The sequence below is a fragment of the Lissotriton helveticus genome, chromosome 11, assembly GCF_964261635.1.
Source record: "Lissotriton helveticus chromosome 11, aLisHel1.1, whole genome shotgun sequence".
Taxonomy (NCBI): Eukaryota; Metazoa; Chordata; class Amphibia; order Caudata; family Salamandridae; genus Lissotriton; species Lissotriton helveticus.
Genome location: NC_136072.1, coordinates 1008696407 through 1008719261, shown reverse-complemented (window position 1 = coordinate 1008719261; position 22855 = coordinate 1008696407). Strand labels below are relative to the sequence as shown.

Sequence of the window (22855 nt, the reverse complement as noted above, 5' to 3'; positions counted from 1 at the left end):
AATGGCATAAAAGACATGTCTCTGTCAATAGCCTTCGACGCGGTTTGCCACCGTACACTAAGAACACGCCTCCAAGAAGCCGGAATCCAGAAGAAGGCCCTGGACTGGACCACGTCCTTCCTCTCTGGCAGAACCCAGCGAGTCCGTCTCCCACCATTCCGATCGGAAGCCACGGACATCATCTGCGGTGTACCCCAGGGCTCATCCCTCAGCCCGACCCTGTTCAACGTCTACATGGCCCCCCTCGCACAAGTGGCCCGCCAGCACGACCTGAACATCATCTCCTACGCCGACGACACCCAGCTCATCCTCTCCCTCACCAAGGACCCACACACCGCCAAAACTAACCTCCATGAGGGAATGAGGGCCGTTCCCGAATGGATGAGGAAAAGCCACCTGAAACTGAACACAGACAAGACAGAAGTCCTCATCCTCGGCCCCACCCCCTCTGCATGGGACAACTCCTGGTGGCCGACCGCACTGGGAACAGCTCCAACACCCACGGACCACGCATGCAACCTAGGGTTCATCCTCGACTCCTCCCTCTCCATGTCAAAGCAGGTCAACGCCATCTCCTCCTCCTGCTACAACACCCTCTGCATGCTTCGCAGGATCTACAAGTGGATCCCGACCGAAACCAGAACGGTGACCAAAGCCCTCGTCAGCAGCAGGCTGGACTACGGTAACGCCTCAATGCAGAAATCCCAGCCAAAAACCTGCGGCACCTACAACGCATCCAAAACGCCTCCGCCCGACTGATCCTCAATGTCCCTCGCCGCAGCCACATCACCTCCCACCTAAGAGACCTGCACTGGCTCCCGGTCAACAAGAGGATCACCTTCAAGCTCCTCACCCACACACACAAAGCTCTCCACAACACTGGACCAGCCTACCTGAACAACAGACTCAACTTCTACACCCCCGCACGCCAGCTCCGCTCCACCAGCCTTGCACTTGTCCACGCATCCAACGAACAACTTCCGGTGGCAGATCCTTCTCCTTCCTCGCCGCCAAGACCTGGAACACCCTCCCCACCCATCTGCGGCAGACCCAAGATCTGCTCACCTTCAAAAGGCTCCTCAAGACCTGGCTCTTCGAGCAGTAGCAGCAACCCCCCCCCCCCCCCAGCGCCTTGAGGCCCTCACAGGTAAGTAGTGAGCTTTACAAGTTCCTTGATGGATTGATTGATTGATTGATAGCCGGTTGTTATAAAAATTGCGCTAGCACCTCTGCGGGAAGTCCAACAGACAGGAGCTAGCTAAATTTGATTTTGCTCCCAGTGGGTGATCAAGTTCAGAGCCAGGATACATGTGTTGTTATTGTCTATTTGAAGTATTTTGTTTGTGTACATTTTCATGCGTTAGTCATATGCTTTGCTAAATATTTTGTGTGTAACCGGCATCAAAGAATTTCATGTAATGCTTTCCATGTTTGTTGGTCAACTGTCTCATTGTGTTGTGATAAAAATACTTAATGTTTCCTGAATATAAAGAAAACAAGCATTTGTAATGCAATAGATTGCATGTACAAGAGTTTGAGCTATTGGCATTGTAAATGACAATGCCTTTTATTATGTCTGGTTTATAAAACTGATAAAAGGAACTGTCATTTACAATGCCAATAGCTTGAAACTTTCACAAATGCGAGACCTTTTGTATTGCAAATGCTTGCTATAAAAAAAAAAGCGTTAGGAGAGAACGTGTCCTGCTGACACAGCTATTTGAGAAAAATATAGCCTGGAGGCTGTAATTAAAGCTTACTGAGTAACAACACACGTGACTTGGTGTCGCAATGGGAGATTACAAAATGAGACAAGGCGGGACTACTGAGCCTTTTCAACAATGAAGAGTCACAGTTTATAGTGAACAATGACACATTCCAATGAAAAATATGGGTGGAGAGTGGTCAGAGCTTCAAGTTCCTACCTCAATAAAGCATGCCTCGCAGAGCAGCGCATGCGTTGCCCAGGTTAGACCTAATAAATGGTGGTCGCAGGAATCCATTTGCTTGATCATGAAGAGTTAAATTGAACGTGTAAAAGGATCATCAGCACTGGCAATTGCAGTTTTGCCTAACTTCTCAAAAGTGGCATTTCTAAAATAGTAATGTTGAATCCAACTTTACCAGTAAAGAAGATTTATCATAACCATTCCAAAGATATAAAACATGATAGCTTCTCCTTTCCAATCAGGAATTACATCTTAAACATTTATTAAGGAATTCCCAATGTTAACCTTTGAAAGGAGTAGGTACGACAGTAGTGGAAAACGAATTTAAGGGCTTTCCACTACCAGGAAATACAAAACTTAAAAGGACTTGTCCTACCTTTTACTTACACAGAACCCTGCCCTATGGGCTACCTAGTGCTTACCTTAGGGATGCGTTATGTGTAATAAAAGGTGGAGTTTAGGGCTTGGGAAAGGGTTTTAAAAGCCAAGTCGAAGTGGCAGTAAACTGCACACACCGGGTCTGCAGTAGCAGGCTTGAGACATGTTTAAAGGGCTACTTGGATGGGTGGCACAATCAGTGCTGCAGGCCCAATAGTAGCATTTAATTTACAGCCCAGGGTGTATGGTATACCACTTGACAAGGGATTTGCAAATAAATAAATATGCCAATTGTGCATATACCACTGTTACTATGTTTTAGTGCAGAAGCACATGTACTTTAGCACTGTTTAGCAGAGGTAAAGTGCTCCGAGTCTTGAGGCCAACAAAAAGAAACATCAAAAAGAGGAGGTAAGTAGGCAAAAAGGTTGGGGGAAGACCACCCTAAGGCTGACATGTCTAACAATCCCTAAACAGTCAATTCTTTGAATATTCCCAAAAATCGATAGCTAGCTAGTGTAAGACTGGGTAAATAGAACAGTTTATTTCTCTCTCCACTGGATGGCACCTTTAAGGTTAGTCAATTTTGAACAAGATCCTCTTAGCAGCAGGAAGCAGATGAATATATGTGATTGTCTAGTAAACGTGTGACCTCTTTAAAGGTCGTTACAATCTAACCTCATTCACTTGGGAAACTTGGAATATGTAATTTTTCTTATAAGAAACTCATACAGGGTGTTGCAGTAATAAGACCTTGAGTCCATAGTGAATTAAACTGTCAAAGCAACGTGTTTTGTTTCTGTATCCCACTCCAGGTATCCTCACAGTGTATTGGAATCCCAGCCAAGAGGAGTATCTACCTATAGGAACCCAGTGTCATCTTCCCTTGCTGTTTTATCTCCCACCCTCTCCCTACGCCCTGGTGAATAGTGCCCTGTGTTAGCATTCAGTGCACATCCTAGAGGCGTGAGTAGGGGATTGGGATCATCGTCGCCTCTGCAGTGTTGGGCATAGCGAGAAGTGATGGGTGACAGAACGTACATACATCAAAATAAGCACATACCTCACAGTAGCACTAATAGCTAAAATAAACACAAGAGACAAGTAAGTTGTAATCAATTCTTTTACCTTTGAAATGGAAGCAAACATTTGACAGAATACCCTGGCAGCTCTATAAGAGCAGATCTCGGAATATTTTACTGGTTTTTCTGGGATATGGCTAAGAAAATCTTCAGGCACTGACTCTCCTTGAGCCTGGTCAGGCATTCTTTCATTTAGACAAAGAACATGCTTCTGGTAAAGTTTATGTTCACTTGGCCACTCCATACCCATATAAACCAAATGCCTAGTTCCCACAATAACTTCCTGACTGAGAAACTGGGAGATTCTGTGCTGTGATATGTGGAATTAGGAAATCCCCAGTAAGTTATGAAAACAGAATAAGTATATCATACTGCTTTCTGAACATGTATTTTAAAAAAAAAAACTAGCATACTTTATAAACAGACATTTTAACAATATACAGTTTGAAATGTTCAGCATGGTACCTACTTCATGCAGGATGACTGCCATTCCTACCAAGTTGAATACTTCTTTTGCTTTAAAATATTCATACTGTTTCATCACACTTTCATCAGGATCTTTTCTAATACACGTCACCGGGAACAAGAACACAAACACAGCATTCATTCTGGGATTCAGTCACATCACAAGCACATACACGTACAATCTCAACATTCCGAACAATCGCAACTTTGATCTCCTGCAGTGATGGTTCATAAGGGTTAGGCAAGTGCATTCCACCTCTATACAAACCTTTGCCCCCCACAGATGACCAGTTCCTGTCTAAACAAAGGTAAGAGGTACTGTCATGTGACTGTGGCCAATAACTGAACATCGGATCACCCACTCCAAAACTAAAACTCATGAGTCCAAGTAGGACACTGCTCTTCAGATCACTTTAAACAGATTTTTGTTTTTGCTTAAAAGATCTCGTTTATACACAGTCAAAATATATTAAAAAGTGGAATATTCAGTTGACATTTTCCATGGGATTGGGTGTGAATGTATTTTATCAGGAATGGAAACATACTGTGACATTTTCTTCTATGCTAAGTCTAGAGGTTATGCTCATGTGCCTTGTGAAAAATGGGCATTTGGGCAAATGCCAGAAAACCACAGAGACGCCCCAACTGCTGACCAGAGCATGCTGTTATTCAGAAGGAGCAAATCAGTGACACTGATCACAAACACAACAGAGATGCTCGATCCCTGTCCTGAGCGTAAACCCAAGAACAGAATACATTTTTGGCACAACGAACGATCTCACTTTCTAAAAGTATGGATTGGAAATCCAATTATCACACTACAAATGCAAACCAATGATTAACAATAAGTGAATTGTTTCATCTGCTTTGGGGTGGATAGTACTTTACTTGTAGGGCTGTGTACAGAAGAAATATCCAACGTATTGACTACCAATTCCATTATGATTTTTCTCAACAAAAACAGACCAATGGCAATCAATCACGAGAGCTAATTCAATAATGTTTGCATGCAGGCAACTGTCTTTCTAGTTCCAATTCTTTCTCATGGTTTAAAATTGTTGGTAGAATCGGATGTCCTTGAACCAATGAATTGAATGGATTGAGGCGGATGTTTATTTTGAGTATATAAGGTGATTGCAATAATGTTATACATACACATTATATCATGAACCTCAAAGTGTTTCTATAAAAAGTCAAGTAATGTTGGAAATGAGTTTTTAAAAGCAAAGTGGCACTGGACCTTTTGTGTGCGATACAACAAGAACATTTGAGCTCTGCCAGCTTGAAAGTTACATTTCATTAGTGGTGCTTTCGCGTCTGAAACAGATTGGAGTACGAATTTATTTGGTGTATATAAAACATAGTCCTTTTTGTGCTTTGAAATTTCCACTGCTTTATTTGCTAAGCAAGCCCAACACAAGCAGTGATGTTAATGTAACAATGTATAAAATGATTCGCAGGGCGCACCAAGTCACCTTTCCTGACAATTTCAACTACGATGTGTGGCATTTTCAAGCCCATAGTGCTTTTTCATCTGCGGCACCTTTTGTGATGATTTTTCAGTGCTGTCAAGATGCAGAAGACTGGGTGTTAATGTTGGCCTTCTACCATCAGAGGTGAAACCACCTTCAGCCTTGCAGGATCATTCATTTTTGAGGAAGGTGTAATCTCTTTATTCTTGGAATAAAGACTGTCCAGATTATATCAGTGCGTTCAAGAGATGTTGGGCCTTGCTGCTGTTCTTTAGCTGTGAAACCCTTCATCAGTGAGTTGTCAAAAGTAGTCAAACATGAATGGCTCAGGCATAGGTGACTTGGACCAACTAATGCTGGAACATTAGAGCACAGTATTTTCACACACCCGTCCTCTCAGATTGCAACACCTATGCTACCGAAGACAGGCTAAGAAAAGGTGTCCAGGCACAATCCCCAGTTCTTCTGGTCCACTTACCTCCCAATAGTCATCTGTTAATTGGACATTATAAACTCATTGGTGACTTTTGTCCAATATCTCATAAGTAACTAAGTTAAAACTAACTAAGTTAAGGTTTTAAACTGGTACGGTATTCCAGGTCAGGGTTTAAACTCTAAAAGTAAAATATTAATTTCCGAAGATTTTTCGCAGAAGTTAACAATTCTAGAAAGAATACTTTACACGCTCAATTAAGTCAAAACAACCTTTTTACGATGTAAATCATTTCAATTTCGGGGCGCCTGAGGGGAAAGATTAAGCAAGCCTATAGATACTACCCTTACCTGTTCGGTGAGGCCTGCAATAGTAATAACAATGAAAAACCTCCTGGTGCCCTTTAACAATGTGGTTACAGTAGGTTTTCCACTTGGGAGTTCTTAAGTCTGAGGTTCACCCTAATCACTTTAAATGCTAATATATCTTAAGGAGGCACTTTATCAGAACAAGAAGAAGCCCAAACCACACTTACGTATGGCAAAATGCTGTTCCTATCAGGGTGACAGAGCACTTAATTATTGGTATATTCTTAAAACTACCCATAAAGTCTCTAAAAAGAAAGGGAGAGACAGTTTGCAAAAACTGCATCTCATGTGATTCACAGGGAAGTGGCAACCTTAACCCGAAATACCTTTTCCTCTCAGGAACCAGGCTCAGAGTTAGTGAATGAAGTGGTGGTCCCAGGAAGGCAGTACACTTCTGGTGATTTATTTTATTGGGAGTTGGCTTATTTAACATCCGCGCCCTTAAATTATCACAACCTAAAACACATCAGTCAATACAAAGATTTAATTTTTAAGAGATCCTTAAGCCCTGTCCAATAGGCTTCCTAAAGACCGCCTGTTAAACACATGTTCCACTCTACTAGATAATCTAGTTAATCTCAAGATTAACAAACAGAGAAGCAACTTTATTTCCTTTACCTGTTCCGTTCAGAATAAGAATGCAAAGGCAACAGCTGTAGTGGGCGTGCGCATCTACTTTTTAGGTGGTTAGGCATAAGGCGGATAACACTGGTGACTAGATCACCACTACCGACCCTTACCTTAGATCTTGTTCCTAAAGAAAACTAGAAACTACAGTGCATTCGGTATCCACTTGAGAGGCTTAAACGAGTACCAAAAATAAACTGGCCATGGCTGTATCCACCAGAGCTTCTACAGAAAGACCATCCAGGTCAGACCTATCTCGACGACCAACTAAGAACAAAGCAACAAAGGTGCATATTCACACCAAGTAAAACAGTTTTTTTCCTGAAAGATCAGAAGTCCCTGCATTTAGTTTTTCTACCCATTTCCATTGTCAGTGCTGAATTTAAAAGAATGTACTGGCATTTTGGCCTGACTGCGACAAACAAAGCTATCAAAATATGTAACACCAAATCGCTTGGGTCGGATGTACAAATGTTACAACCAAACGTTCTGGGCTCACTCATCAGCTTCCAACTCATGACTCTCTCTTCCTTTTCAAAGTACAACATTCCAAACATTCCAGGATGGCACTATACACGTACAAAAAGTGGCAAACTTTTACATTTTAACCAAATAAAGGCACCACCTTGTTGTGCTGATGATAATGGAACCTTGTTTTTGGAAAACCAACAAGCCTATCGAAATATCTTGAACTAAATAAGGTAGGAACAGAACTGCTGCTTTTGACATTACAACAATCTAGACTGCATGATGACCATAAAAGTGCAATACGATTCTGGTACAATACCAATAATCAGAACTTTAATAATGTCTGGTGAGGAAAGGTGGAACATCTATTTGCCAAAATGAGCCTTTAAATAATGGATTTCTGGAAGGAAAGGCCGATGGGAAACATGCACAAAAATGATGAAGTGGTCGGGTACACCGATGCAACACTCCTACCTGACTATTTTCTTGTGCACAGTTTATAATTATTGTTTCCAATGATGTGAATGCAACGCAATTCTGCTCTTTGAGCAGCCTCACAGCTGTCTCTCTATTAATTGTAATACTTGTAATTCATTACCTAGATCATTTAACATACACAACTTAGTCCCTTTACAATTAAAAAAAAATACTGTAAAGTAGCAAATACGTTAAAAAAGAAAAAAAGGCTACTTTTGGTTTTGGCAACTTCAAAAAGGAAAATATGACGGTGGTCTCTATTATAAAAGTTTGGGCACAACACTGAAATTCCGATACAATTTCCCAAAAAATGTGTAACTGTCAGTGGCACATAATGATAAAAAAAGCGATAATTAATATTGACTTGGACGGACTTGGACTGAGGCGGCGGCCACGTAACAATTAAAATGGCAGAAACCTTTTAATAAAAAGCTTGATTGCCGATTAAATGTCAGGTCCGTTCGTTTAAGAAGGGGGAGGGAACAGGTAAGTGTCCATATTGGAATGCTGACGATCTCTGCAGGGGGCGGCTCCTTGAAAAAACAATGTCTTCCTTCAAACAGCAGCCCCCGTAAGTGGGAAACTCAACCCTCGCAGAGGAAGGGCAGTGTCTTTAGGCTGTGATCTTCGACATCTGCTCTTCTAACTTGGAGATTCGGACATCTTGATTGCTGATTGTATCTTTTATTGATTTAATCTCTTTGAGAATCTCATCAAACTTGTGTTCGTTATGCTGGAAAGAAAAGAAGAAAATGGAAAATAATTACATAAGTCTATTTGGATATTATGCGCAATAACCAATATACTCCCAATCAAAGCAAAAAGAAAATGAACTCTGGGCGTGGTGCAAACCATCCAGAAATTAAAAAAGGGTCTATGGTGGCAATTCAGATGTTCTATGTGTCAAAGCATTTGAGGCATAATTGCATCTGTGGTTCGTTAGAATTCCCAGGTATGGACCATGCTTCCTTTTGCAAACTTAAGGTTCCGAAGGGAAAACTTAAAGGCTGATCATAAAGCTTCCTTATCTAATTTATCCACATACAACCAAACAGCAACAACCAACATTTGCCATCAACACGGGTTCTGCCAGTTCGACTGGCGGCTTTCTCAGATATCCGTGAATGAACACCTAGATAGAGAATACACTACAGTGCTTTAACAATGGTGATTACTGGTACACAAATACAAACATAACATTCATACCGAATTGAGGTTGCCGAAGCCAAACGTCAAGCACACACAATCTATTATTTCGCCAAAAATCACTTAGATGCTGATAGATATATTGGCCCAAGATATGTCTGAGGAGCACGGTAGAACCAACATGGAGACAACAAGGATCTAATAGACTAATCGTATTGATACAGGCAATGTGAACAACTGTGCATAGAACAGGCCAACAGCTTTAAAACTACATCCTATCTGGAGGAAGGTTAAATTGCCCTCTTTAAGTAGAAAAGGACAATTTGAAAACAGTGGCAAGTGGTAATGAGTGTAACATTTCAACAAAAGGGAGTTTATGGAATGTGTCGTAATATTAAAGGCACAATGTACTTAGAAAAATGTATTGTTTTGCCTTAGACATTGAAAGCAAATCCTTAACACTGAAAGCCAAATTATTAGTAGTCCCACCACGCGGGTTGAGAATTTTTTTTAAAATCTTCAAAGTAGAGAAATATCACAATACACCACGCTTAACTATCAGTTTTAAGCAGAACTCAGACAGGTTCCAGTCCGAAGTATTTTGACATACCGGAAACCTGCAAGAACATGGGTTTACAATGGGTTATTCGACGCTGAACTCCCCCACATTGCTATTCAAACAAGTTATATTGCTTAATTCACATATCATACGAATTGTGATCGAACATGTTCCCCAGTTATATATATTTTTAATAATATTCAATTTAGAAGTGATGGAGCGCGATGGTGCTTTTTCATTTGTAGGGGTGTGTCATAATCACAAATAGTCTGCATCTTCATATATTCCTTTGTTGTGTTAACATTTGGTCATTAGAATGTACTTGGTAATAATATGTGAAAGTGCAATGATAGAAATGTTTTGTGCCACGTAAAGAAACAACGTGGCATTTGTATTTGAATAATGTAACCTTTAGTATTTGCTTGCAATTGCTTAACGAAGTTGCTCATTATATTGAAATGCATTTGATTTAAACGTGCACCATATTAAAGTTTGCACGTAGATTTGGCTGTGTTTACCGTATAGGATTTCATAGATTGCTTGCAATGAAATATGCATTTGATGTGCTTATGTAACATGATGGTTTGGAAAGGCCTAAATGAAATGTTCACTCGTGTGTATTCAAAGGGCCTATGTGCTTCACTCTTATGTTGGCTGATTTCTGTAGGCCTGAAATGTATTTTCCCTGCAAGCTCTCTTATTAGGCTTGTAAGTGAATTTCATGTGCATGTTGGATTTGTTCTGTTCTCACGTTTCTGTTGCAGGTGGAGAAAGTCGTCTTTGTTAGTTAGAATAACGCCTTTTGTTTTACGAGTTACGCTTGGGAAGGAGAGGATACTTTTATGCAAAGAACGTTGATAAATGGGAGAAAGTGTTCTTTCTCACTGAAGGAGGCCTGGGAAACAAGGTCATTGAGCTAGGAGCTGAGCGTATCGAAACTAAATGGAACCTATGAGAAGTGCCCAGCGAGATGAGGTGATCGGTGGGCGTGTTATACATTTTTTATGTTTTCTATTAGGGACAGTGCCTCAGGGGTTGAGTCGGGAGAGGAGGAGAGGAACATCTTAGAACAAGCTCTGTAGCTTTATGCTACTTGACCGAGACAACGTGAGTGCACTTCTGCCGACACCTTTTCCTGATCTTGTCTGGGGAATGCCAAGTAGGCATTTCACGATAGTAGTTGTGTAGGGACAGACTAATGTTTCTAACACATCAATCCCAGGTGAAGACTGATCTTGACATAGGGGCAATCATTGCGTGCGTTCTATTTCTGGGATTTGTCATTATTTTCATGATCCAGCATTTAAGTCTTGCCCGTAGGTTTGGATTTGTATTAGTTCCCATGTATTTCTACAACCTCATCTTGAGGTGTCTGTATGTCCAGTTATTTTTGGCTTTGTAATAAATCCACTAACTTATAATTCAGAGTCTGTGGTTCTTTGCAGTCAGGATTCCTAAAAATTGTTAGTTTGTCATGATGAGTTATTTCTCCCCTCTACACTTCTCAGCAGGTAACAAAAGTCCATCGACCAAGGGTTCCACAGTAAACTGGTAGAGAGGAACCAAGCCCAAACAGAAGTATCAATGTTTACATGACAAATTCTCATGCTACCCATAGGCTTTCAAAGCACTGTTATTAAATACGTCCCCATCTTCATCATCCAAGTAGGTCAGTTCCAGCACAATGCTGCAGCATGATTTCACATCAAGACAGCACTTTTTTATGCGACAACCATGCACTTTAATTGATACCAAATGCATTATTGTGTCATATCATCTAAAGTGTCACAGCCCGACACTTCCCATAGTCACAAAGGGCAAAGGAGTAAGTACTGCACTAAAACTCCAACGCCATCAATGCCACCCATTTAGGGTTTCTATATGAACATCTATGAAGAGGGTTGCATTGTAAATCAAATAAACTAAACTTAAGTAGCAGACTGTAGGTGATGTACAATGCAGTTCCCAGGGCTGGAAATACGGTATTGAAAGGTAGGTTAATCACACCTCTGGAGTCCTCAAGGAAGCAACCGCCCATCTCTGCTTCTTCACCAATTAGACTCAGTCAAGATTACAGGGCTGGTACTGAACATGTTGCTGGAATAACTATAATGCATCTACAAGAAGGGCTTATTCCACACCCTCAGAAGCGCAATGTGCTAAATTCACATTGCTTGCTTAGCGACCAGGGCTTCCTTACACACTTTCTATCTTGTTAATGATGTCAAATGCCTCCAAAACAACAAAAGAACATGTCAATCTTTCACAATTCCTCTATAAATATACAAACCTGGCTTTCCACTCAGAAATAATGTCAATGAAAGGTGTTCAGTGTATCTCTATGGTTAGAGAATCAATGGTAACTGGAAAACTTCTCACGGATAAGCTCTTCGATAAGCTCTTCGCAGATGAAATATTTTAGTACAGCAGAACATTCCTCATTCTGATATTTTACAGTAAGCTAATAAAAATGTTTGTATTCTGTACTCACATGGCGTGGCACCTCCACTGCTTTCTTTGTGGCACTGCTAAGATCATTCTTCTTATTAACTGCTGGTTTGCTGCCCAGGATATTCTTAACCACCTTGAGGTCTCGGTTTTTAGCTGGATGGTAGCCGTCTTTTAGAGAAATAAGACTTGGGTCTGCATTCTTCCCCGCAAACCAGTCCTCAGCTTCCAGAGTTGCTTCGGGCCCTGCTGTATCTGGATACAAGTCGTCTTGGAATAGATCAGACTGGAAGAGAGCAGAAATATTGCACATGACTTACTGAACCCTCTAGGCACACAACACCCACTTAACAAACCCTGAAATATTTCTGGAGATCAGGTTGTGGAAGAAAGAAGTGACTGCATTCACGAGGTGAATATTAGGCCTATTTCCCATTACCTCTTCGACGGGGTTGGGAGGTAAAGAACAAAAAGAAAATCCGGTCTTCAAAATATAAATTATACTACACAAAAGAAATGCATTTCTCAAAAAACGAACTACAGAAAAGTAACAAAACATCTCTGGGATGCAATATTGTAGGACTAGAATGATAAAACGACAGATTCTAAAATGGTTGGAGAAAGTATGTTTTGAGAGATTACAGCACTGTTAGGAACTACGTTAAGGTATTGGACACAATAATAAAGTTGTTAATTCAAATCCATATCATACATGCAGAACCTTGCCTTTCTCTGACTTTAGTTCGATATCCCATCTCTACTTTGCTCTTAACAGTGCTGGCTTGAAGTGTGGCATGAAGGCCGAACAGACAAAGTGTACACAATCTCTTATGTTTTTTTCAGCAATTGAAAGAACATACTGTTAGAAATAGGGTCTCTAGTTGGCAAAGGCATGCACTTTGTCCAAGTAGGGGCCCACACTCTAGTCAGGGTAGGTGCAGTACACACTAAAAGTTTACCTGTGCTCCCCCTCTGGCAGCTTCTCACAGAGTAGTTAGGCTAAACTAAAGCGGCAATGTGTAAAATATTTACACACACACACACACACTTACTTACACACACACACACACACTTACTTACACACACACACACACACACACTTACTTACACACACACACACACACACACACACACACACACACACACACACACACACACACACACACACACACACACACACACACACACACACACACACACACACACACACACACACACACACACACACACACACACACACACACACACACACACACACACACACACACACACACACACACACACACACACACACACACACACACACACACACACACACACACACACACACACACACACACACACACACACACACACACACACACACACACACACACACACACACACACACACACACACACACACACACACACACACACACGGGCTCCATACCAGTTAAAACAAGCATTTGCAATGCAATAGGTCTCGCATTAGGAAAGTTTGAGCTATTGGTATTGTTAATGACAAATTTTGTATTTATGTGTTGGTTTTGAAAATAGCTAAATTAATAGCTTTGTGATTTACAATGCCAATAGTTGTAACTTTCGCAAATGTGACACCTGTAGCATTTGTAATGCAATATGTGTTGTATTTACGTGACTTAGATGTATTGATATTACAAAGAACAATGGCTTATCCTTTTTTTAAGTAATTAATACTTAAATAAAAGTTATTGTAATTTATAATGGCAATAGCTTAAACTTTTGTAAATAACTTTTGTGAAGATTATGTTCAGTGTATTTTATTGTGACTAAAATCCAATAACAGAAGTGAAACATTAACATCTTTTTGTGACATTTGTAATAAAGCTTGAAACATTCAGAGAACATATTTGAACCAGTTGTTGTTGAATGGTTGCCAACGGCTCGTCTCCTGGCAGAATGTCCTCAGTCTAGAAGTGTTCTGAGTATATGGTATCAGAGATCCAGTACTTATGCTCATTTTATCTTTTGAAGTAGGGAGTAAGGTCTTTGTAGTGCACAAGACCCTGTCCTTCCTGGCCCTGGCTCCAAACATGCTACAGGGGAGTATGTAGCTCTTTGTGTACGGACAGGACCAGCCCTATTCAGGTGCAAGTGACAACTCCTACCACCACTCTAGCTCAGGAAGTCCCATCAGCCTGGTGATGGGCCATCAGGATTTGCAAAGCACACCTCAGCTCCCTTTGTGTGTGACTTTCTAGAGTGATTTCACAGCGCCCAGCTGTCACACTGACCAAGACGTAAATCCTAGGGACAGGCAGAGGTAAAAAAATGCCAACTTTCTAAAAGTGGCATTTTCAGACCTGCAATTTAAAAAACAACTTCTCTAAAAGAAGTGATTTTAAATTGTGAGTTCAGAGACACCAAATTCCAAATTTCTAGACAAAAACACACAAAAGGGAGTACCTCAAGAGTCCAACAATTGTACTGTAGAGTGTGTTCTCTTTTTTTCTCCTCCTTTCACGAAGAACACATACTTCTATGGTGTTGATCCTTGATACTCTTCTCCGAGACCAAATTAACATAGGAACCATAGTAGGAAGTCTCAAAACACTTCTGTTTATAATTATTCAAAACATCAATTAAACAGCCCAGCCAACGTGTTTTGTCCGCTGAAAGGACTTTGTCAGGGTGTATGTATATCTTTGCAGCAATAGCACAGCGAAGTTCAAGTGTAAGGAATTCACGTCTCCGAGAAATTCTTGGAACAGTAGTATTGCTCCTATACTATTGTAGAACAATAATTGAAGGTCATATATTTACAGTGCAGCTTAATATCCACTGTAAGAAAGTGGCTCTGTATACAATGCACCAAAGTAAGGTACAGGGGGCACGAAAGTCTACAGTCCCCAGAGGTTTGGCAAAGGCTAAAGTTAGATATAACCTTACTCTCTAAAGTGGTAGCTTGGTCGAGCAGTAAGGCAGTATCAGAGGACAGTGTAAAGCATTTGTTGTACACACTCAGTAAGCAAATGGTCTCACACACTCAAGAGCTGAACTCTAGGCCAATTGTTTTATATATAAAAATATTTTGTTGTTTTATTTTAAACCAAAAGTAGGTATACAAATACTTTCTCAGAATGAGATGTTGCAATAGAATACTTTCAAATAGCAGTTGTCTTTCGAATGCAATAGGTACAGTTGTTGCAATATGCAACTCAAGTTAAACACAATTATAACATTGAGCTCAATGGGAAGTTTTAAGTAAATGGAATAGAACCACTTTACAAATGTTTTTCTTACTTAGGGCTGGATCCTGGATTCAGCCCTGGTGCATTTCCCGTAAACAGTTGAAAGAAATCGTTTTTGTTACACAGGCGATTTATAAGGAATATTTGTAAGTTTTGAAAATCGACACGGAGAAGAATTTCTGGAAAAAAACAGGCAATGTTATCCTATGGGAGGAAATCAGGTCATTAGAAAATTACAGTTGTAATTACTTTTTAGGGTTAGTGCTGGGCACAAAGATACAACACTGGGGTCTCCCCTGATAGCAGGTGAGTAATTTGGTTTTCGTTGATCGGATGATTTTTAAGGAATATTTCAAAGTTGCAAAACTCGACACTTAGAAGAATTTCCCGCCAATGTTACCCTATGGAGAAAAAGCAAGATATCGGTCTTTGGGTAAGTACTCGACTGGCAGAGTTAAGGTTCTGGAGTAAGACTCAGGGGTCTCCCAGGGTCAGGTAGGTACAGTTGTTACACCCTCAGCGGCACAGGGGCAACCAGGTGCAGACAGAGTAGGCCCAATGTTAGCCTATGGCGGGCTGGGGGCCTTTGGTTGGTGGCTGCTAGCAGGCAGGCCACGCGGCTGTGGGGAAGTAGGATAGAACAGATGCTGCACTTCCAGTGGCACTCGGGCAGCTGGGTGCAGGGTGCTTTTGGGCCTTCGGGCGCCCAATGTATTTCAATGGAAAAGCTGGAAGTTGAACTAAGGCTGCAGGCTCTGGGACGGAGCAAGTGGCCGGGAGAAGCTCACAAAGGCGGCATGCCTTTGAAACTTCCCCTGCCTATCCTGGGGGAGGAGGCTTGGCACCTCGTCCCAGAATATGCTTTGTTTCAGGCTCACGAGAGCTGCAAGCTCTCGACCCAGGGGTCCAAAAACATTTCTGGTGGTGGCAGCCACGCAGTCAGGGAGTGGTTGGGTTTCAGGGGGCATCTCTAAGATGCCCTCTGTCGTGCATTTGGCATTAAATCCCACACTGGCATCAGTGTGGGTTTAATGTGTTGAGAAGTTTGATACCAAACTTCTCAGTCTTCAGTGTAGCCATCATGGTGCTGTGGAGTTCGTGATGACGACCTCCCAGCACCATATACTAGCACTGCACTAACAGTGCCCAGGAATGGACCTGGGTACTGTAGGGGTACAAGGCTCATGCACCTGTACTCACACCACTGGCATAGGGCACCCAGCTAAAGGGGTGACTGAAGTATGCCAGGCTAGTGTGTTGTGGGCATGGCACACAGGGATGTGTGCCATGTTGTCTCTACTTTTTGTTTTGCTCCAAGACACTCAGCCTGAAAAGGCAGTGTGTGTGTGTCAAGGTACAGGACCCTCAAGAGTGGCACAATCAGTGCTGCAGCCCTTAAGGCCTTCTCTGGTCACAGTGCCCTGGGTACCTAGGGTACCATTTACCAGGGGCTGACATGTGGCCAGAGATGCCAGTTGGGTTTAGGTTTCAATACCGTTTTAGAGAAGGAACACAGGCTCTGGGCACCTGATTGGCAGGAGCCCAGGGCACACTCAGTCAAAGTACATCAGCAATTCAGCAAAAAGTGGGGGAATACCATGCAAGAAAGATGGCACTTTCTCACACCCACACCCTGCTAGGTTCTGTAAGCTCAGACCGGGTAGCTCGACGAGCCACCACTGTCACATTCTTTTCAGAAGCATTTGCTGGGCTGTTTCATTGATGTTTTGAAGAATAAAAAAGAGAATTATTTTGAGACTTCATATTACGGCTCTCATGTTATTGTGGTCTTGGTGAAGAGTATAATGGGATCGACACCATAGAATTATGTGCTCTTCATGAAAGGAGGAGAAAAAAATAAAAGAGAACAAGGTCCACAGTACAATTGTTTGACTCTTGAGACACTCCCTTTTGTGTTTTTTTGTTTGTACAATGGTATTTATAGTTGTTGAGTAGTTTGACCATTAGAGGGTGTGTGCCTACAACTATAACCTTACAAGACTAGCATTTGTGCAGCTGTTTGTAGCCATAACTACTCTCGCTTTTGGATTATTTACACTTTCTAGGTCGACATGGCTGTTTTAAACTGCACACACAGGCTCTGAAGACATGTTTGAAGGACTACTCATGTGGGTGACACAACCAGCGTTTCCGGCCCAATATTGCATTTGATTTAGAGACCCTGGGCACATGTAGTGCACTGTACATGGGACTTAAAATTAAATCAAATATGTCAATCATGGATAAACCAAATGCCATTACATTTTAAGAGCAGAGCACATGCACTTTAGCACTGGTCAGCAGTGGTAAAGTGCCCAGAGTCCTTAAACCAGAAACAACGACGTTCTTCAGCACATGGTCAATCACAGGAGGTCAGAAGCAAAAATACAGGGGAAACTATGCCAAAAGATGCCAGGTCTAACACATACCGACCTCACAGGTTAATCAATCAGATTCATATAGCGCGCTACTCACCCGCTAGGGTCTCAAGGCGCTGGGGGGAGGGGTCCGTTACTGCTCGAAAAGCCAGGTCTTGAGTTGCTTCCTGAAGGAGAGATAGTCCTGGGTCAGCCGTAGGTGGATGGGGAGGGAGTTCCATGTCTTGGCCGCCAGGTAGGAAAAGGATCTTCCTCCGGCGGTGGCTCTGTGAATGCGTGGTACGGTGGCGAGGGCGAGGCTGGTCGATCGCAGCTGGCGGGTGGGCATGTAGAAAGTGAGGCGGTTGTTGAGGTACTTGGGGCCCAGGTCGTGGCAAGCTTTGTGTGCGTGGGTGAGGAGTCTGAACGTGATCCTCTTGCTGACGGTGAGCCAGTGCAGGTCTCTCAGGTGGGCGGAGATGTGGTTGTGGCGGGGGATGTCCAGGACGAGTCGTGCGGAGGCGTTCTGTATGCGCGGGAGTCTTTTCTGTAGTTTGGCTGTGTTTCCCACGTAGAGGGTGTTCCCGTAGTCCAGTCGGCTGGTGACGAGTGCCTGGGTGACCGTCTTCCTAGTTTCGGTGGGGATCCGAAAGATCTTACGGAGCATGCGCAGGGTGATGAAACAGGATGACGAGACGGCGTTCACTTGTTTGGTCATCGAGAGGGAGGAGTCCAGGATGAAGCCCAGGTTTCGTGCATGGTCCGTTGGCATGGGGGTGGTGCCCAGGGCAGGGGGCCACCAGGAGTCGTCCCAGGCGGAGGGGGATGATCCCAGGATGACTACTTCCGTCTTGTCTGAGTTCAGTTTCAGGCGGCTGTTCTTCATCCACTCGGCGACGTCTTTCATTCCTTCGTGTTGGCTGGTTCTGGCGGTGGCGGGGTCGTTGGTGAGGGAGAGGATCAGCTGGGTGTCGTCAGCGTAGGAGATGATGTTAACGTTGTGTTGGCGTGCGATGGCTGCAAGGGGGCTCATGTAGACGTTGAAGAGGGTGGGGCTGAGCGACGTTCCTTGAGGTATGCCGCAGATGACTTCGGTGGCCGCGGATCGGAACGGGGGGAGGCAGACTCTCTGGGTTCTTCCGGCGAGGAACGAGATGATCCAGTCCAATGCCTTCTTTTGGATTCCGGTGTTGCTGAGGCGCTGTATTAGTGTGCGGTGGCAGACTGTGTCGAACGCTGCCGAGAGGTCCAGGAGGATGAGGGCAGCTGTTTCCCTGTTGTCGAGCAGGGATCTGATGTCGTCGGTGGCTGCGATGAGGGCGGTCTCGGTGCCGTGGTTGGCTCGGAACCCGGACTGTGAGGGGTCGAGGGAGCCGTTCGTCTCGAGGAAGGCGGCGAGGAAGGTTAAGAAACTAAGGCATTGACAAAGTACCCCTACTCTTGCCTAAAACAACAAGCTGGTAAGGGAAAATCTATTCAACCAATTTGGTGTCATCTTCCTTCCCCCTAACACTACCCCTCACCCTTCTGTCACAGACTGAGGCTGATCAAGTCAGGTTACCATGTCCCCTTGTGTGTATTGTGTAGTCCCTAGCTCCTCATGAAATGTGATCAGTTTCTATGTGGTGTACCCCCCGATTCCATTGCTACAAGCTATTCTGTGTTTTCCTATATGAAGGGGCATGCGAGTTCTCTGAATTAAGCTGACGTGCAATGAATGAATCGGGCCCAAAGGGTCTCATAGACCTGAAGCCTCAGTGATGGCGGAAGCTATTTTCTCCATGCCTTCTAGGGCCTAGAGTCAATAGATCCAACCTCTGGTAGTCTGTCTACCACCCATAATGCTATGAAGGCCTGTTCTACAGCACAAAATGTTAATGAGAGTGAAGGGGTTAAGTCTGCTTGTTATGTAGACCGAGAATGCATATGTCAGAAGTTTTGGAATGAAGGTCTCCAACATGCTGCTTAATTAATCAAGAACAGCATTTCAGTATGTCTAAAACAAATAAAGAAACCCACAGCACATTCATTATAATTCCACTATCTCTGCAGCTGCCTCAGCATTTCTCGGATCTGTATTTGTTTAATCCCAGGAGCTTTATAAAGGTTTAGTACCAATGTGTATCTATTTTAATTAAGGCCTCCTTAGCCACAGTGCACCTAGTGGTATTGTGTGCTTTAGTGTATATCTCCTTCTACCCTGCATCCAGGAAACTGGTCCCCAACTCTCTTTTTTATCTCTTTAGACATGGGATTTTCAGGATCTTGTCCTTCTGGAGAAGGAATTTATAGATTTCTGAAATCAGTTGGGGAAGGTGCCCCCCTTTTTAAATCCATTTGAGGAGCAGTTAACCCTTTCTACTGCCATGATATTTATGCAGCAGATAAGGCCCCAGCTTGTACACCTCAGGACATTACCAAAGATAGCCAAATTGCAGTCCAGAAAGGCCACTACTGTACACTGTTGAATGTCTTATCAGCATTGAGTGAAACCATCAATGCTGCCTTATGGATTCTGCAGATATTGTCTATCAAGTGAGTTAATTTTTTAGGGTTGTACCTACAGCGTCTACCTGCATGAATCCAGACTGGCTCAGGTCTATTAAGTCCATCAAGATCCTGCCTAGTTTGCTTGCTAGTATGCCTGAAACAGCTTAGTATCTGTGTTCAGAAGTAATATCGGCCTGTATTACCTAGTGTATCCTTCTCGTCAGGGAATTACTGTAATCGTAGCTTGTGGCATAGAGTCCATCATGCCTGTGTGCAAGTGGGTCAACAAACAGGTCAGCTGTTGGCAGAATATTTTATACAACTGTTACGTGAAGCCATCTTGGTAGAGCAGCTTGGTAAGTTTTAATCTATTAAGGCCGGTGACAACCTCTTCTATATGAAGGTCTTCACTAGCTCATGCATTGCTTGATTGATGGCTTCTGGACTGAGACACCAGAGACATAATCATCTATATCCTGCTATCGTGTTAACCCCGAGCATACTATCCAATAGTTTACTGGCTTTGTAGCCTCCATCATATTTCTGTTCAAGTCTCCATTTTATATGTCCAACATCTTGACCTGGGCTCTGATAACAGCTAATTTGTGTCATACTTTTGTAGAATCAGCATACTCATGAACAATCTCTAGCTCCTTTAGTTGAAGTTCTAGTTTTTCTCTCTCCTTTTATCTGTCTTTGTTTAGTCTCGCTGAGGCAAAGAGGAAGCTTCCTCGGACTACCGCTACCAATACATCTCAAAGGGTATTCATTTTTTAGTTGCCCTTGCTGTTGTCTTCAAGGTAGTGCAATATGTATTTCTGCAACCCCTCCACCACCTATTTGTTTTAGAACAAGCTGTCCCTCAGTCTCCAACATAAGCCAATGTTTCTGGTCTGTAACATCAGTGTACTTGGGATTGTCAGAAAGTGGTATGTGTCTTATTACTGTAAAAACTACTCTCGGGGAGGCTGTGTTTCAAATCAGAAAGTGGTGAAGTTTTGTGTAGGTGCATTGAGCCTTGAGTAGAATGTATAGTCCAGAGCTGTGGGATTTTTTTTTTTGGGCCGCTCTACGTCCTCTGACCAAATTTGCCAGACTGCCTCTTCAATTGAAAGGGAACCTACCTGTCAAAATCTCTAGAATGTCCTATACAGTGTCCCTTCTTTGACCAAGTTCAGGTCACCCTCGCAGATGATGCCTCCTTGTGCTTTGTTCAATATTTTCAAGACCATGCCTTTTTGCTTATTCTGGTTGCCCGGAATTTGGGGAGTATCAGAATGGCAGACTGGAGGTATAGAAGACCAAGCCATCAGGCAGCACTGGAGAACTTCCACACCTCCCCAGCAGTAAAGCAACATCCTCAATTTTATGTGTCCCAAATAAAAAATACTGTCCAGGGAACCATTTGGACCTCACTCATGACCAATCCTTCTTAGTTAAATGAGGCTCTTGTAATCGACAAATTCCCCCTTTCATGGAATAGAGGATTTCCAAAATTGCTAGACGCTTACCTGGGGAGTTAAGACTCTGTACATTTAAGCAGATAATACTTACAATGTATCTGTTGGTGGTGCATATCTCAGCAGCTCCACGTCTAAGGACTGGGGTCTCCACCACTTTTCAGCCCTCCTCCTAGGAGCTCGATGGTAAGGGCCAAATCATTTCGTGCCAGAAACTCTCCCATCAAATCTCTTTCTCCCACAAAACCCACAACCTGCTGAACGTCATAAAAATAACAGACCTCTCTTACCCTATTCTCTCCCCAATTAGTCCTTTGTGTGTGTTCACTGACTCACAACCAACCTTTTCTGGTTACGACCATTTTGTTCAGAGGGAAAAACCTACCAACCAGCAAGCCCATCTATCCCATCACTCACTTACCAGACATCAGCTTGTCCAAGAGTTCCACAATATGTGTTGGTTTGTTCAGCTAGTCCTCACGGGTCATCCTCTTTGTGAGACCCATATGGTTGCTAAGGGGTATCAGAGGCCAGCGATGGTGTTTCACAAGGTCAGCAATTGAGTTTCGCCAGGGTCTCCACTCTCTTCTTGGCAATGGTGAACATCAATGGTTCCCCCTTCTCCTGCTCTTGGGTACCACTTTCCATTTGTCTCTTTGAGGTCTTGGATGAATATCTGTGTTGGCCAGGGCATCCTCATTCCCTGCGCTTCAAAGGTCATCAGCTATTTTCAATGTTTCTTTTGTTTCCTTTAGTGATCACATTTGGTATTGACTGAAATGCCAGGCAAAGATTAGCTGAAAGAGGAGGTCGCATTTATATTACATTTTTGGGACTTAAGATAGTCAGGGATTATTCACAAGCTTAACCTTTATGCAAGCATATTATCAAGAGGTCTTAATAAAGAGGCACCCTGTGCTCCTCGAAGACTATAACCCCCTCCTCCATGTTGTCTTTATGACCGTCTCTGTGCCTGGAAATAGTGGACACATTTTCAAGCTTTCCATGGAGGGTGAATTTCTGTTCCTGGATGATAATTCGATTCTGCTTAATTTATGCATGCTCCTCAAATCTGTTGACTCCTTTGTCTTCCAAAGTTCAAACTCTATCTTCTAAAATGAGCACATGTCAAGAATCTCTTCTTTTGGATCAGATTTGAAGGTGGTGAAATCATCTGCTACATAGTTTGTCCATGAACTGCTTTGCTGCAGGTTCATTAGTATCTTTACAAGGAGGGAAAGAGGTGGTCTCATCCATGAAGTCAGATGGCCTTAACTTGCATTCGGGTTCCTCTTTCTGTGTGTTCGTCAGTATATCTCGTATTAGGTTTTCTCTTTTACCCTTATCCATGGTCCTACTGTGAGAGAAGTTCAGCCCCCCGCTTTCTTCACATGGATAAGTTGTAATATGTTACCTTATCTAGATAACAAAGCTCTTCTGCACCCCCTCTTGAAGCAGTCAGAGA

General features: G+C 42.9%; 1 protein-coding gene across 3 annotated transcripts in view; it reads right to left on the bottom strand.

The window, feature by feature from the left end:
* Positions 1-3432: 3432 nt before the first annotated feature.
* The window catches only part of CORO1C (coronin 1C), a 444982-nt gene continuing 425559 nt past the window's right edge, over positions 3433-22855 (bottom strand). For all 3 annotated transcript variants that reach the window (XM_078667404.1, XM_078667405.1, XM_078667406.1), the window contains exons 10-11: positions 11916-12158; positions 3433-8452 (exon numbers count right to left, since the gene is read on the bottom strand). In XM_078667404.1, the coding sequence (XP_078523530.1) occupies positions 8333-8452; positions 11916-12158 (363 nt within the window). In that variant the 3' untranslated portion in view covers positions 3433-8332. The remainder of the gene's footprint in view (positions 8453-11915; positions 12159-22855) is intronic.